At 35.5% G+C, this 16,377-nt stretch overlaps 1 protein-coding gene across 3 annotated transcripts; it reads right to left on the bottom strand.

Annotated features, from left to right (window-relative positions):
• Positions 1-652: 652 nt before the first annotated feature.
• LOC134307490 (cell division control protein 42 homolog) lies at positions 653-15,168 on the bottom strand. 3 transcript variants are annotated; one of them, XM_062990482.1, is made up of 7 exons: positions 14,964-15,168; positions 12,984-13,079; positions 6,761-6,904; positions 6,406-6,478; positions 5,230-5,339; positions 4,925-5,122; positions 653-832 (listed from the first exon to the last, which is right to left on the bottom strand). In XM_062990482.1, the coding sequence occupies exons 3-7, from the start codon at positions 6,863-6,865 to the stop codon at positions 743-745; spliced, it is 576 nt and encodes a 191-aa protein (XP_062846552.1). In that variant the 5' UTR covers positions 6,866-6,904; positions 12,984-13,079; positions 14,964-15,168; the 3' UTR covers positions 653-742. The 3 variants fall into 3 exon arrangements, with proteins under 3 accessions (XP_062846552.1, XP_062846550.1, XP_062846551.1); XM_062990480.1 differs by lacking the exon at positions 14,964-15,168 and having other exon boundaries at positions 12,984-13,126; XM_062990481.1 differs by lacking the exons at positions 653-832; positions 14,964-15,168 and adding an exon at positions 2,381-3,035 and having other exon boundaries at positions 12,984-13,133.
• Between the last annotated feature and the right edge of the window lie 1,209 nt (positions 15,169-16,377).

Genomic DNA, 16,377 nt, shown 5'->3' on the forward strand with positions numbered 1-16,377 from the left:
TGGTAAAACAAGTAGAGTCTACAACATTGCCAGCTTACACAATTATTAAGCAGCCTATTTAAAAGGAAACATGAGGCTTACCTACCGCATTACAAGTTTCAGAGAACTCTCCCATGGTCCCTGGCAACGCATTAGGACTCGTCACTTGTTCTGCTAACACTGTTTAAGTTCCCTGCTCGAGAAAAATTCTTGCAACGAGTCAAGAATACCCAATATGCACCTATTTACATAGTTGCTGTCTTAAGCACTTCTGGTGATGTTCTGTTTTAAAGTAGTGGTTAGGGCAAACTCCAAATAGAGGGGGATTCACAATGCCATGGTCTAGTAAACCCCCTTATAGAGCAACAAATTATTTAACTTGGCTATATAACAAACTTAAAAATCAAGGCAGCATCTCTACAGTTCTCCAAGTCACGAATCCTAAATCTCAGCTAGAAAAGCCCCCTTGATTCTTACACGAAATCACTATGCTTAAAGGGAACAAACTGACCCGTTACGTGACTGCATGTGCTTGTGTGTGTGCAGGGTAATCTTCTTTAGATATATATATATATATATATTGCAGAGCAGAGAAGGAGAGAGAAGAAAAAAAAAAAAAAAAAAAAAAAAAAAAAAAAAAAAAAAAAAAAAAAAAAAAAAAAAAAAAAAACCTCACTTCTTTTTACACATTGCTTTTTAAGAGTACAAAAGCTGTTGGCCAGCCTTAGCAGAGAAAAAAAGATGGGGGAGAAAAACAAGGTGCTCATAGCAGCACACATTTACGCTTCTTCTTGGGTTCAGGTGGCTCCAGGGCTGCCAAAATCGCCTCGTCAAATACATTCTTTAGGCCTTTCTGTGAACACAAATCAGGAAAGAAATGGAGACTCAATGTGGGTCAAGACGCAGACAAAAAAAGAAAGGAGGGGGTGTCAAACAAGGATGTCTAGAACTGGGCAATAATCCAAAAAACTCTAATATGTAATTTTATTTCGGATCATCTGTATTTCTGTGCATTTTTAATATTACTGATCTATAAAAGAACACATGATCACTAGAATTATAAATGTTTAAGCTTTGCAGACACTTAAAACTTTCTGTAGTTTAATTCAGGTTCAGTTGCACCAAAATAGTAAATCTAACCAGTTTCACGTCATTTTAAATTGTTAGAATTATTAAACAATTAGCTTTTATTTAAACAGTAACTTGGTAAAATACTTCATTGGCAGTTAAAATATTAAGTCTAATTGTCTTATATCACCCAGCTCTAGCTTACAACATTAAAACACAGAAATAAAACATTATGATGCATTAGGGATCAAAATGGAATAAAAACTTAAAAGTAGGCACATTATAGGAACTAAAAAGAAAAGGATTTGTTCGTTTTGCTTTTGCGCTGGCTTGAGCTTTACCTTCAAAAATTTTCACATTTTGTTTATAGTGTCCTTACATATTGAGAACTGACAATTCATCAACCTTTATGACCTCTCAGTCTTAAGTTGGGTCTGGCACCATTTCTCACAGACAAAGAGAAAGAGCGAGAGAGAGAGAACACAAGGTATTCCTTTTGCCAGTAAATCATGTTTAAATGTATGTGCTTTGGGGGCCTAGTTTACAAAAACATTTGAAAAAAGGGCCTGAACTAAAGAGATGATGGACTGTTTCCCAAGTCCTGACAAATATACTACAAATTTCCCAAACCAGCACAAATGGATAGAAATACTTCATTTCTGATCAGAGGGTGCCAACTTGAAAAAGGTAATGAAGCTTAACACAAACAATGTAAGAATGTATAAATATTAACGCAGCGCTAAATGTTAAAAACCAGATCAGTTTTAACATACATATGCACATGCATACATAGGTTTGGACATGCTCTATAAAACCTAACATGCTGATAAATCATTTTGAAACAAAAACTATGTAAAATGGTATAAACAAAGGTTGGGGTAACAGGCTCAGAGACACAAATGCTGGTGAGAAGAAGGGAGTGAAAAATTAAACTGGGCCACAAGGCGAAAAAAACTCATACAAAAACATGATCCATGAGGAATTACTGTAAGTCTGTGGTGAAAAAGTGAAAAGTCTGGCAACGGCTTATGCAAGAGCATGTAAATACAGAGCCCTCTTACAGAGGTATGCACAGATAAGTAGGGGGGTAAGTCTCCCAAAAGTGCTTAGACAAATTTCTCCCAAAAGGCATTCTGAAGGGCTTCAGTAAGGGTGGAAACACAGTATCATACACAAGTTTACAGAAGCCAAGTGTACACAAAAAACACAGAAAAGGGCTAATCTGCCATGTCTCATGGAATTAATACTGACTATAGTATGATATAGGTGTAAATGTATTCTGTGGCATTAGAACCAATCATCCATGCAAAGATAATTAATGAGACACACGAAATGGCAATTTAAGCTGTCTTTTATTAATGACACAATTCACAAGATTATAGGAATTACCCGAAGGGCATCAGTGGCACCTGATTGCAAATTGTAGCCATAAATTATGTTCAGAATTTTTACTATTATACACTGGTTGTAGTACAAAATAATACACTAAAATAAGGAATGAAAAGGTAGCCGTAACATTTGAGCTGCTTGTTTGCTGTACCTCTATGACTGACTGCATTTCTGTCAACAGTAGATAGGATAATACAAATGCCCAAAACTATTAACATAAAAATTTATATCCAGATACGTAACAGAAACGTCCCATCAAGAGCACAAATATTAAATAGAAACAACTCTCCTAAACTGAAGAGGGCAAAAGAACCTTCATCAAATCAAAGAACTGGTGGACTGCAAGAGAAAATGAAGAAAAAAGACAAAAAAAGCTTCCATATAATGACGTGAGAAACTTAAGACACTGGATTTTTCATTAGCAGTCAGAAAACTTTCTTTAGCAAGAGGTAACTATAGGAAGCAGCAACCATCTGGGTTAAAGTTGGGTGTTAGAAAGACAGAACCTTTTAGAATATACAGCACTTCCGTTTTCGTTGTGTTTCAGGGGGCTCAAGCGCAGCTAGGATAGCTTCATCAAATACATTCTTCAGACCTCTCTACAAAGACAGAAGAGGAGGAAACAGAATAGGTAGCAAGGTTAGCAGTTACAGCAACAGATTGCAGAATGAGAAAGAGGTTGGGTAAGGAAAGAGGAACGTTCAGAACACTGTGCAGATGTATAACAAGTGCTAGACTGCAGAAGTGATTAGTAAAGGACTAAAAGCTTCCTCTGTGAAGAGGAAGGAAACCAGAGTGCAGAACCGCAAGAGCACAGAATGAAAATGACATGGGGGGTGGGGGGCATCTTGCACCGTCGCAAGCAAAGTTTGTCAATTCACAACAATGTGCTTTATTGGCCATAACTCACAGCTTAAATGTGCCAAATATAACCTATACATACTCCTGCGTATTGTAAGCTTAATGACTTAAACTAAACACGTGGACATACAACCTAAAGCATTTAAAATGCTTTGCAAAATGGTATGACTGTCCAATACAGATTATGTTAAATAAAATGGGCCAATTGTGTCTCTGAGCCTCAGTACAAATCTTCCACTTTGTTTACTGGTACTTTACCCTCAAAAAGATTTCACAATACAACACTGAACACTTTGCCCAAACTACCAAATTACAACTACAGCTACACATTTATGTGATTGAATCTGAGCAAAATTGATTTGGTTCATTTCAGTCAACAATCAGCAATTAATTATATTTTTGAATACTGAATCATGACACTTAAAGGAACCGAAACTGATTGCATGTGCAATGTTCTGATAAACACAAAACAGCACAGATTCCAAACTGCCAACGTACATAAGTGTCAAATAAAAGATTCTGATAAAAAAAAATTTGTTTTTTGTTTCACCTGAAGTCCAATTACATCCTTTCTGTTGCATATTTTGCTGTATCTGTCATTTATGAAAATAAAACAAGCACACAAATTGACAGTGCAGTGTTTAGAAAATGAGATGAGCTCAAATCTAATCAGAGTATCTAAATTAGTGTTGTGTTCAACAGCGTTGAACTAAATAGAAAGCAGAAATGATGGCATTACGTTTATGACACCTAAAAATTGATATGATGACTGACTGACCCATAAAGGAGTTGGTTCATGGTATCATTATGAGGGGTCACCTGCATGTAAGAAAAAGCCCACTGGCATGTTGGGCTCCGACTTTAAAAGTTAACTTTGAAGTTAATTTCAGGTCCTGAAGAAAGTAAAAGGTAGCAACTGCAATTTTAATATCCTTTTTATCTTGAAGATTGTAGTTTTGGTGCAATAAAATAATAATAAAAAAAAAATCTGTTTATTTACTTATTGCTTTTTTTGTCTTCTGACTGCGCCTGTATTTAGAGGTCACCACGAAATCTTCCTGACGCATCTCTAGTGGGCTAGTGCATTCCATTGCTGTAGCCAACCAGTCATACCAGTCCTCATTTGTTAACCAACGTTTAATTAATATTTTGGGTTGTTTTGCTTGTTTTTGTAATGCCATTTGTGATATAATTAATATTTGCGTTATTGCTTGCTTTTACGTGGCTGTGTTCTTCTGTAAACATTAATAAGAAATGCACAAGATCATTTAGGTTGCATAGTTAGAAGTCACTAAATAACGATACAGGATTTTCTCAAGACGGACTAGTTTACATCAATTACTCGGGATGTATAAACAATTTTCTATTACCAGTTTTCTCGTCATGTGTTTACAGAGTTATCGCATCCTTTATAACAATTAAGAAAAATAGAGAAGGAACTGATCAGCCCTGCTTTCATATTTTTTTCACGTTAAGAAGGAAACAGGCGAATAATCACTGGTGATGACTCGTGAACTTAACCATGTAGAGGCAGGTTTATGTCCCTTATTCTTCCCCTACTGCTAAGCCTTTATGATGCAACTCGACCAATGTAGTGAGATACATACTGGTGAGAGAGTAGACTAACCTGCGTAAGAGCTGAACACTCCACGTATTTGACAGCCTTCAAGTCGCGAGCAAGCTTCTCAGCTGTCTCCGGAGTGATTGGCTTCTGTTTGTTTTTTGCAAGCTTCTCGATGGTGGTGGGTTCATCTCTCAAATCGATTTGCGTCCCCACCAGCAGGAAAGGGGTTTTTGGACAGTGATGGGTGATCTCGGGTACCCACTAAAAGTGTCAAACATATTTTTATTAGAAGCAAGCAACAAAATATGTAAAGAATTACAGAAATTAAGCAACTGCAAAGTTTCTATGATGGCAGGTGTGAAACCAACCTTCTCTTTGACGTTTTCAAATGAAGAAGGGGAAACAACAGAAAAACAGACTAAGAAGACATCTGTTTGAGGATAGCTCAGGGGTCGTAACCGATCGTAATCCTCCTGACCTGTTGGGAGAAAATGCGCTTAGCTTACCCCCAGTATAAAATACATCAAACAGAAGAGAGTATTGTCACACTTTTAAACTTTTTTGAACACATGCAAATACAGTTTTTAAGTCTGAGTGCTCTCCCATGTACTACTCTTTCATCTGCCTGAAATCCAGGATCTGGGGTTTATCTTAAGCAAGCTTAGATACAGACTGTGCCATAAGTAAATGCAATCTGCATTTAAAACTGAAAAACTGAAAAAAAAAGAACAATTTTGATGGGTTGAATGTGTCATGTCACTTTAAATTTTCACACTGACAAGTGAGAACTGATCAGAAAGTAAAGTAATACAAACCAAATCTTGTGCACTATTTTCCTTTTTACTCAATCTATTTATTTCCATTTTACTAGTGAACTGAGCATGTACAGTTAGTGCTTGTAAGGACATGTTTGCTTACAGTTCCTTACAGTATTTAAAATCCACATTCTGAACTGCTTTTGCTTACTCTTTATATTCAATAAATCATCATCAAAAGGTATGTGACTTGTTGATATGAAGCAAGTTTAAAACTTGAAACAATCCAAATGGAATTTGCAAGGCAAAATTAAAAAAAAAAATGTCAAGACTTTAATACTAACCCAGAATGCTACAAATCCAGTCAATTAAAATGCAGATTTGTAGGAGAAAACAAACTATTAATTAAAACCTAAAATAGAACTTTTTAAGGATGTTCACAACAGTGTAGTACAAACATTCAAGCAATTTAAAAAGAAACAGGAAAACAAATCACATGGCTAACAGGAACCATGCTGCTCTGTATAAGCACATACAGAGGAAAGACGGTGTCTCCATGAAACTCCTAAATACGTAATCAAAGAACAGCCACCCTCCACAAGAATGTCTGGTATGCATTAAAGCACTATTTGCGTATTCTTACAACAATAACTATGAGGAGCCTTGCTAGTCATTAACCGGGGTTCCTCCCTTTCCTACAGATATAAGCACTCAACCAAAACATACATAAGTATGCTCAAGTTAGCTTTATGCTTAATTAGATCATGCAATATAATGAATATACTATACCTGCAGTGTCAAACAGTCCAAGAGTGTAGGGTTCCCCACCGATCATAACCGTTACTGCATAGTTATCAAAAACCTTAAACAAATCAGAATGAACACAAGATGTATTTTAGTTATGTTGTTCTGTTATTATATTTAGTATTTAATGACAACTAATACCATCTATATTTTTAAATTATATAACATTCTTTTTAAGAAAAACATTTAACCCATGTTTCATAAACTTAACCTATTATTAAATTTGTGTGAAAAACATTCTTAAAAAAAACAGGCTGAAAATGTAAAATTAGGGCATTACGCAAAAAAAAAATTATTTGCATAGTTAAACTTATGTATTTTATAACCAAGAACCACTTACCGTTGGTACATATTCAGAGGGGAATTTGTTAGTCGTGTAGGAGATTAATAGGCAGGTTTTACCAACGGCACCATCGCCAACTACAACACACTTAATCGTCTGCATAGCTGTGCTTTTTAGGAATCCACCCTTCTCATTCAAGGTCTAAATAACAAAAAGAAAAGAAATAAAATGACATGTTTACTGGCAAGTCCTTAATAACCTTTAGTAAATAAACATTGCGTGACATTAACATCCTCTGGTCGGATGAGGCATTGTGCAACATAAAATAACAGTCATTTAGCAAAAAACTATTCAGACAGTAAGGTAAATTGGTAGCTTCACTACAAACACACAATCCTTTCATTAAATGAATATATTCACCTAAGGTATTTACACTGGATGGCACGGTCTATTAAAGTATTAAACACAATTATCAATAAATACTAAAATGACCCTCTTTAAGTTGATGTTCATTTCTAGCTCTGAACATTTAATCACACAATCAAGGCAATTTTACTTCTGCCACGCACACGTTTCTTTGATCTGGGGAAAATAAAGGCAAGTACAGCCAGGCTGTTCTGATTGCCACCGGCAAATATTTTTAAACCATTTACCAAAGGTATAATACCATTTCTTACACAACAGCATTAGTTTTACAGTAGGTTTAAATAGATAGCCTTAGTCTGTAAGATGGAGAAGACAATGAAGACATATGGGCCTAAGGGAACCAGAGCTGATGTAGACTGCTGGTTCACAAAAGCAAACATTCATTATTTCTTTGCCACAAAACTAAAATTGAAAATTATGCATTTTACACTGTACAACAATAGCCTATTTTACCTCTTAAAAAGGTGATTTAAAGGACACTCATTAACAAAGTTTACAATATTTCATGTTATATCATTAGATTTCTCTAAATAGCAGCTTTAGGACCAACAAAATAAACAGGCAGAAAAACAACTCTACTCTCCAATTCTACTAATTATTTAAGAGAAACCAGCAAAATCATTTTAACATTCACCACAACTGTGCACAAAATCTGGCCCATCTAATGCCAACTTGTTTCAAGTTCTCTTAAAAATCTGGATACTTCCTTAGCAAATCACAAAACACTGGCCTGAGTGCCCAGTTATTGGTTCTCCACATTAATCTGCATTTAAGAGGCCATTTAAAAAGATGTGGCTTATGGATCACTACTTCAATCCTGCTGTGCTAATAAATCCATGCACTTAAATAGTGCTCTTTTCTGCAGGTTGATGTACAATTTCTTAATTATTTGTTCCATTTAACATGAAAAAATAATTTGTCCTCAAACCCATTTCTAAGAAACATGCTATGTCTATATGTAAGACATAAACAAAGCTACATTTCTCAGTATTTTTTACTGATAAATTATGTACCTCCTACTTCATGCTGCCACTTGAATTCTTGGAAGTGTTACAAATCCTTTTCTGCTAACATCTTACAAAGCCAACTGATTGTTTTATTTTTTTACCTTAAAAAGAAAATCTGTGCTCTTAAATCTAGCATCATGTACGCAAGCCTGTAATAAAAGACTTGCAACCTTTGTTAGACGTGACATAATGCATAATTTGACTTGTACTGTATTTGCTTGAGTTAGCGAGTGTTTCCACCAGTGTGCATTTTATAAACCCCATGTGCCAACACAGATCCACTGACTTTGAAATGAGCATCTTTAGATACTCAAATGATGCAGTGTGAAGATTATAGCTCAGTTTCAGTAAAATGGATGTTTATAGCATATATACTGTTAATTGTAAGTGCTAGATTAATTTAAGAAATTTAATTGTGCTGGTAATGCAGTTTAAGCATTAATCTAATCAAAAATATTACCATCAGCCATTAATCACTAATATTACAACTTAGTATCGTGCTATATACACACAACATCCTCACTAAAACTTTGAGTTGTGTAGACGTACACCTCTAATTTAATGATTTAAAATTACATAGAACACTCACTAGCCACAACACAGCTATGACGCTTTATCTAAAGAAATCAAACCTTTACTTTTTCATATTTATAAACCACCTGCTCATCAATAAGACTGAGACTAAGCCTTAAATTAGGAAATTTGGTTTCTGTTGTTTTAGATGGCTCAGCCCTCTCATTCACAAACATTTAAAAATTGCATTTAAAATAAAAAAGGAGTTCATGGGGTCCTAAACAAGCATTTTGTTAATACTTGGCTGTGTATGGTACATAAATCAGGCCAAATATACACTCACTGGCCATTGAACAAAATGCTTATTCAATCAGAGTCATGAGGCAGCAGCGTAACGCATATTAAACATACATTTATGGATCGAAAGCTTTAATATGTTAAACAACACATCAGAATGGGGAAAATATAATCTTAGTATCAGTGTCATAGTTGGTGTCAACAACTGCTGAACTGTTCTTTACAGACAAGAGTCTCTAGGGTTTATGTTAAAAAATCCAGTAAACAGCCAGTAAGCATCTTAAAGTTAAGTTCTGCAGGTAAATTGTTAATGGCTGTTAATAAGAGAGGTCAAAAGAGAGTGACTGACTCAAGCAGGGAAGCTATAGTAAATAATAACCACTTTTTCTGCTGTAACATGCAGAGAGCAGAGTCTAATTTTGTTGTAAACAGTATAAATCCACTGACCCAACAAAACTAGTGGTTGTGAAATGACGTTAAAAATGTCATTTTCTTGGCACACATTGGGCCCATTAATTCTATTCGAGCATTGTTTAGCCTACTGTTGCTGATCACGTGCCTCCTTTTATGGCCAGAAATTACGTCCTTTTAGATGAAATGCATATCTTTAAACTTCTAATCTAATCACAAAGTGATTCAGCAAAAAATTAGGACCACTGTCAAAAATGACGATGTCTAATTCATAACAGTTGTGCATGTCACAGTTTGGGCTGATGGTAATTACTTGTGGAGGCCAGGTCTCAGCAGGGCTGTTTTGACAGCATATTAGGAGGGGGTCTTGATGCTTTGGCAGACTGATGTAAAGCTTAAAGTTAACCAAAGCTTCACATCAAATGATTTGTGGTGTGACTCCACAACTCAAATACAAACTTCTCTGCCAATTCGCATTACATGAAGACAGTGTAAGGTGACACAAATGCTGTTTCTTACAGTTCAGCAAAAAGACTGACCTCCCAAAAATACTGTATGTAAAAAAAACAGACCTCTGGGCTGCCAGCCCTTCCCCCGTGCTTGATAGTGGGTCATTGCGGCTTTAAGCTTTAGCATAACGTCATCTGTTTAGCTGCAAGTGCAGTCAAGGAGTGACAACATGAGCACAGCTCCTTTTACTGCACACCAGCGTGTAACAGGCACAGAGCGGTATAGATGAGGCATTAGATGCCTCCTTCTGTCAGAACTAACAGCCAAAGCTTCAGGCTTTTGTGAGCCAATTTTCTGCCTTTTGCCTCTGCAGAGCTCTGCACTGAGAAGCAGTAAGGGCACAAGGGAGCAGAGACAGGCTCACAGATGGAGCGGGGCAGGGAGGGCCGGCTGTTTCCTTCCAGAAACCTGCGGAAGTCTGGCTTGACCTCATCCCGCTGTTTTGGTGGAGTCCACACACTAATGTACGGTGTTCCAATGGGTATTCTTATCAGGTGGCTGCCTCACAGCACATTCTCACATCAAAAAAACTGTGGACAGGAAGTAAACCATGTCTAAAAGTTGTAGTTAATAAACTTAAATTTGTGGTCTTTTAGCATACACCAGAAGAGTACATTACCATGATGTACTTAAAAAGAGCTGATGCGATCTGTTTAAACAGTCACACATTCCAAAATGTAAGCCTAAAATGGCCAGATTAAGGCCAAAGCTTGGATCACATTCCAGACAAAATCTGTGTCAGGCAAAAAGCCTGTAAGTAAACTGTGTAGTCAAACCATCGGTATTAAAAAATAGAGAGCACAAAGGTAGAAACAATGCATTTACTTTTAAAGCCTGCTCTATTTCAAAAATAGTGAGCTTTAACAGTAGAGCAGGACTGGCTTGTTTAGAAAAACTGCAAAACACCCAAGTTTCTGCACTAAACATCAGCCATTAGCCTGAAGCAAAATATAATCAATGACAGTAGTGTTAACTAAGCAAATTGGGTTAAATAAAGTTGCTAACCTTTGCAGCTTTGATAGCACACTACTGCTTTAATGCGTTTGTATTTACAGAGCCAATGTTTCAAACAGCACCCCAATCATGCCCCCTATCCACTTGTTTGATACAGTAAGTCATGGAGAAGTAGTGTATGTATGTGTTTACAATACTGAGAACCAACAAAGATGTGTGATAGGCTTTATAGGAAGTGAGAACGTTATCGAAAGCATAACACACATGTAACATCTATTAAAATGCTGAATATGTTCAGAATGTTTGTAATAACTGCCCTGAATCCCAAACTACTGAATGTTTCATGTTTATTTCAAAAATCTATTTTGACCTTTTAAATTCATACTTTCGCTTGTGTTTCTAGTTCTCAAGCCGTATATGTCCACTAGAGTAATAGCTGCAGTACTTACTACTGGGTTATAAGCAAAAAAAAAAAAAGAAATCTGCATGAATCAAAGCATTTCCCGTTGTGGTAACTGATCAGCTAGTTATCAGAAAGCCACTTCAGTTCAAATTTAAATAAATGATCTTGGATATCATAAAAATATAACAATATAATATAATATAGGCAATGACATAAGCAATGTATTCTTTAAACTGACTTTGTATTGCACCGAACAAAACACAGTACAAGCAACCTCCTCTGTAAAAACAGTGGTATTAAGACATGAATTAAGGTGCACTAGTAACTACGGAAGTATTTTACAGGGTTTGGTTTCTTTCCGTAAGTAACATGCTGTTGTAGAATGAGTTAGTAAATTCTGGCATTTTTTAAATGATTGATCAAAATGCAAGAAATTAAAAGGACCTCCACCACGATGTCATTACAACCTCCATCACTGACTAGCAATATTTAGTGTTTTTTTTAACTGAGGATGCCTGGACTCCCTTTGTTTTTTTTATTCCAAAATCAATATTGACATTAAAGCTTGTAGTCTTGGCTAAGTGTGATCCTTTTATGTTTAGGTTTTTTGTAACAAAAACAAGTGGTACAAAATGTCGAATGCATAACAGTGGTGTACAAAAGTTAGATAATTCTACTAAAGCTAATATAAATGACCTGTGTTGTGTAAGTTTACCACATAAAATGCATCAATGGATCGGAAAATACAAGTCCTGATACACCAATCAGTGGACATCATATTATCTAATCATCCAGCCTTAAATCCCAGCAACTCTAGTGTCTTTTTGTTCAGAATATAAAAGTCATACAATACTTTAGCTGAATTATGATATTACGTATGTTAATCAGATTGAAACTGTCACCTTTATGATAATAATAAAATAAATAATACATTTTATTTATATAGCGCTTTTCAAGATACTCAAAGACGCTTTACATAAGACAAATAATCAAAACAAATACGTACATACACCATACAAATCATGATGAACACATTGTAAGCACATTTTATTAGCATCTGTTTTATTTAGATGGACCTCATTCATATAAAACTGTAATAATATGAAATTTATCAGACTAGGAAATTTAAACCATGATGAAACTTAGGGACCATATTTATTCTTATTAATAAAAACTGACTGTTTTGAACGGCGTGATTTGACTTTAATTGATGATTATTGCTTATCTGACTACCGTGATATCTAAACAAAAAAATAAAATGGTTGATAATACTCATCACTTCGTTAACTAGATCTGAAATCCATGTATGGTTCGTTGACTTGATTCAACTAGTAGAGCTAGTTTGGTTAGCCAAGTTAGCCAGACTAGCTGACAGATACCCCTACTCAGTTAAGCCGTAAATGAAGCAAAGAGGAATATATACCAGTTATTTCTAAAAAAAATTTTAAAAGGTACCTTTTGAACGACACATAGGTAGTGTTAATACAATTTGCTAAATACGTATTCACACACACAACCCGCTGCTCACTACACCAAATATTCTACTTATTTCCAAACCGGTCACCAGAAACTCGTTAGCATTGTTGCTAACTGATTGAACGGATGTCATCTTGAGATGCTTGGTCAAACGTAAAAATCTATATATTACATGTTTTTAACGAATATATCCTGCCGATAAAATACAACCTTAATCATACTTATTATTTTAGAAAATAACACATAAGGATAAATGTAAATATAATAAATTAGAGCCGCTCACCGTACTCCTCTGTGTTTGTGTCTCTGCGCCGGGCGTTGGCAGCTCACACGCGGGGTTTCCCAGAGAAGAGAGCAGGGGCTCGAGAGCTCAGCCGAGCTAACACAGAGCACGTCAGTCAAAATAAATAAAAACACTATACAGAACTCGTAATTATTATACTGTTAGTTTTATAATTATATCATGCACAATGTCTTTTATAGTCGCATGTACTTAATTATGTGTTCTTAGAAATAGGTTTTATTAGAAAAATCCAACATATATCAGAATCAGAAATACTTTATTGATCTCAGAGGGAAATTGCAGTTCTTACTGTAGCACCCATTTATGTAGAAGAATAAACACTCTAATAATTTTAAACAAAGAAAAAAGAAGAAAAATTTGCAAATAGAAAGTTAAAAAGTTATTTCACACATAATTAAAATACATTATTATTATTATACATATGAATAATTTTGGTATATATATATATATTAGGGCTGTCAAACGATTAAAATTTTTAAACGATTAAAATGCGATTAATCGCATTAAAAAAAATCTGTGTAAATGTTATAGAAAACAAGGATTTTTAAGTGAAATGTTACAATTAAAATGGTGAACACATTTTATGCTAAATGTACTGATGTTAAAAACTGCTGGGACAAGAGAAAACTGTAAGGGAGTTTTATTCACTCACATATTAGGCAGTAAATGTCAGATTGTAGTTTAGAATTTCTCCATCAGCAAACATTGTAGATCAGCGGTGCTTTAGGTGGGATAAGGCGTAGTTATTGTAATAGACTTTTCTGTGGTTGTATTGTGACAATGGTTTGATGGCCGTTTCTACACGAAGTGAGTGTGTTTTGACCCTTTGGGGCTTCCATAGTGCATGGACTAACGTGCTTGACTCAGCTTTCCGGTATTTGGTACCTTAACAGAATAAGTTAATAAAAGTGTTCTGCTCCCGACAACTTGTGAATATAGCGTGTATTTATTTCTTTATAAGTGCATCACTACAACGCTCGGTTACATTATGTTAACAAACCGCAAATGAAAAACGGTGGCAAGTCCGACATTAAAACGTTTGTTCTACCAGTCAAGTCTCAACATGAACTAGAATTTGCGTTAACGGCACTATTATTTTTAATCGCGTTAAATTGAAATCGCGTTAATGCGTTATTATCGCGTTAACTTCGACAGCCCTAATATATATATATATATAAAAAAACAGGTGAAGTATTCAGTTACTGTACTTAAATCGACTCTTTCGAAAGGTTACATTTAAATTCAGTTTAATTCGAGATAATAATGATGCAAATACATACGTAAACATGTTCACCTGTAAATGGACACTTATATTCTAGCAGTTTCTAATTAATGGCAGGCCTAAAAAGAGTGTACGTTTTTGAATACTTTGCATTGCACATACAAAAATTGGGGCATTTTTTATGGACATAATAGTTTACCTAAAGTACAAACCCACCTTACGCAGTTTGCGCACCCTGCGCAAATTCACCAACCTCACTAGTTACGCAAGTCAGTTTTGTGAATCGGAGCATGCGTAGTGAGGCTCTTGTTCCATTTGTTAGTGTTTTGAAGAACAAGTGCTCATTGCTTTTGACTTTGTGCTTATAAATATATACAGATCAGCATCGATTTTAAAAGTTAAATGAACAAGGACAAATATATTCGGCCTCTATTTAAAATGTAGATATTTATTCACCCAGTAAGCACAACTACGTGGTATGAGTTAGTTAGCCGCTTGGTGGTGATACCCCATTTTGGTTTTACCTCAGAAGTGACGAGAAAGTCAAGCATCCAGAAACAAGAACTCCGCTTTAAACAACAATTCATATTCAACCCTTCAGCTACTTACAAAAAGGTATATATTATAGTATTAACAATAATATTAATAACACAGAGTGCTTATAGAAACAGACATCACTGTCATTAGATTAGCAGCTAACACTAGCGACTAAGCTAACAAGTACCGATGTTGTTTACCTCGGATAGTAACTCACAGCTGTAATGTCTTTCGTATAGTTAGTGTACTGCACACAGTACACGAGTCTTTATTGTATTTTATTTCATAGTAATAATCATGGTGTATGAGTTATTTGGATTTTAGTCATTATCTCAGTTGTGAACTAGTTGGCTAGGCTAGGTAGGGATGGGACGTTCGATACCGAGGTTTCGAAGCTTGTTTCACTCGACACTGAGTCGATTCAGTGTATCGGAGCTTGTATCGAAGGCCCTACCATCACGTGACTATGACGTCGGAAGCTTCAATGAACCACCAGAAATGAACAGGACTGATCACTTCTGCAATCTTAAAAACTTACCCAAAATAAAAAAAAAGCATTAGGTTTATAAATTACTTTGAACGTTATTTTGGGGAGGGTTGTGATGAAGGTTGAATGGCTTTCCTTGTTGTTTGTCTGTGTGTGTATGTATGTGTGCTACCCCCATTTTTTAATAAATTTGTTTAAAAACATGTGATGTTTGCAGTTTATTGTGCTGATACTCTATCCTGATCAATATTGTATATACAATGTTTCATTTTCCTTTGTTATCTAAAAAGAACGGGGCTGATTCAAAGCTTTGGTGCTGTCCCTTATCTCACTGACTTTAAAAGACAGTCAAACCCCTGATCAGTCTTTGAGTCTCAGATAATTGTACATGACAAATTTTAACGCAATGCTTTAATAAGTAAAGATAATTATTCGCAGATGAAAACAAATATTTGGTGATTCATTAAACAATGAATCATTTTCAGCACAATCAGGAAAAAGCTTCAATGAGGCTTTATCTGCCCATTACTAAGGCTGGGTATTGACACCTTCACATGGCTATTCTAACCTTATTACTTGTTGCTCATAAGTCTTTTTCAGTCACGTGTGCGTGCGACGTAGACTATTCGTCATTGTGGATGTGTTGTTTTGGTCAGCGATACAGTGAAAGTAGCAGCAAAGATACTTTCATTACTTTTTTTACTCTTTTGTAGCTGTGAAAGCTGGAGAAGCAGAAGCAAAATAAGAGGAAACCATACCGAGACAAACTCAGCAAGGACGCCAGGAACCGTTATTTGGATAAATGATCATCTGTTAACAGCATTGATAAGCTAAGTTGGTTGTGAGCAGGTGGAACAGCGACCATTTTGCACTTGTAGCGGTAAATGTTTGTATTGTTCATGCTGCTTATTTTGCACAAAGCTGTGGTTTTTAGTTTTTTTGACTGTCTGTTTACAAGTACAAATAAAGCACAAATATTACAATTTTACATAACTGTACTTGATTACTGTCCTGATTTGCACACACTCTTAAAACAATGGTTCTTTAGTCGAGACGATGGTTCATTTGCATGCTTAAGGACTTATTTGCATTATGAAATGCGTCTTGAATGCGAAAATACGCCGATC

The sequence above is a fragment of the Trichomycterus rosablanca genome, unplaced genomic scaffold, assembly GCF_030014385.1.
Source record: "Trichomycterus rosablanca isolate fTriRos1 unplaced genomic scaffold, fTriRos1.hap1 scaffold_276, whole genome shotgun sequence".
NCBI classification, from domain to species: domain Eukaryota; kingdom Metazoa; phylum Chordata; class Actinopteri; order Siluriformes; family Trichomycteridae; genus Trichomycterus; species Trichomycterus rosablanca.

Bases quoted from the DNA above. Each gene is read 5' to 3' on its own strand.
- LOC134307490 (XM_062990482.1), bottom strand. From the start codon at position 6,865: ATGCAGACGATTAAGTGTGTTGTAGTTGGCGATGGTGCCGTTGGTAAA. The intron at 5,340-6,405 runs GTATAGTATATT...TTCTCCCAACAG, and splicing joins TGGACTGTTTGACACTGCAG to GTCAGGAGGATTACGATCGG. The intron at 5,123-5,229 runs GTTGGTTTCACA...TGACACTTTTAG, and splicing joins TTGAAAACGTCAAAGAGAAG to TGGGTACCCGAGATCACCCA.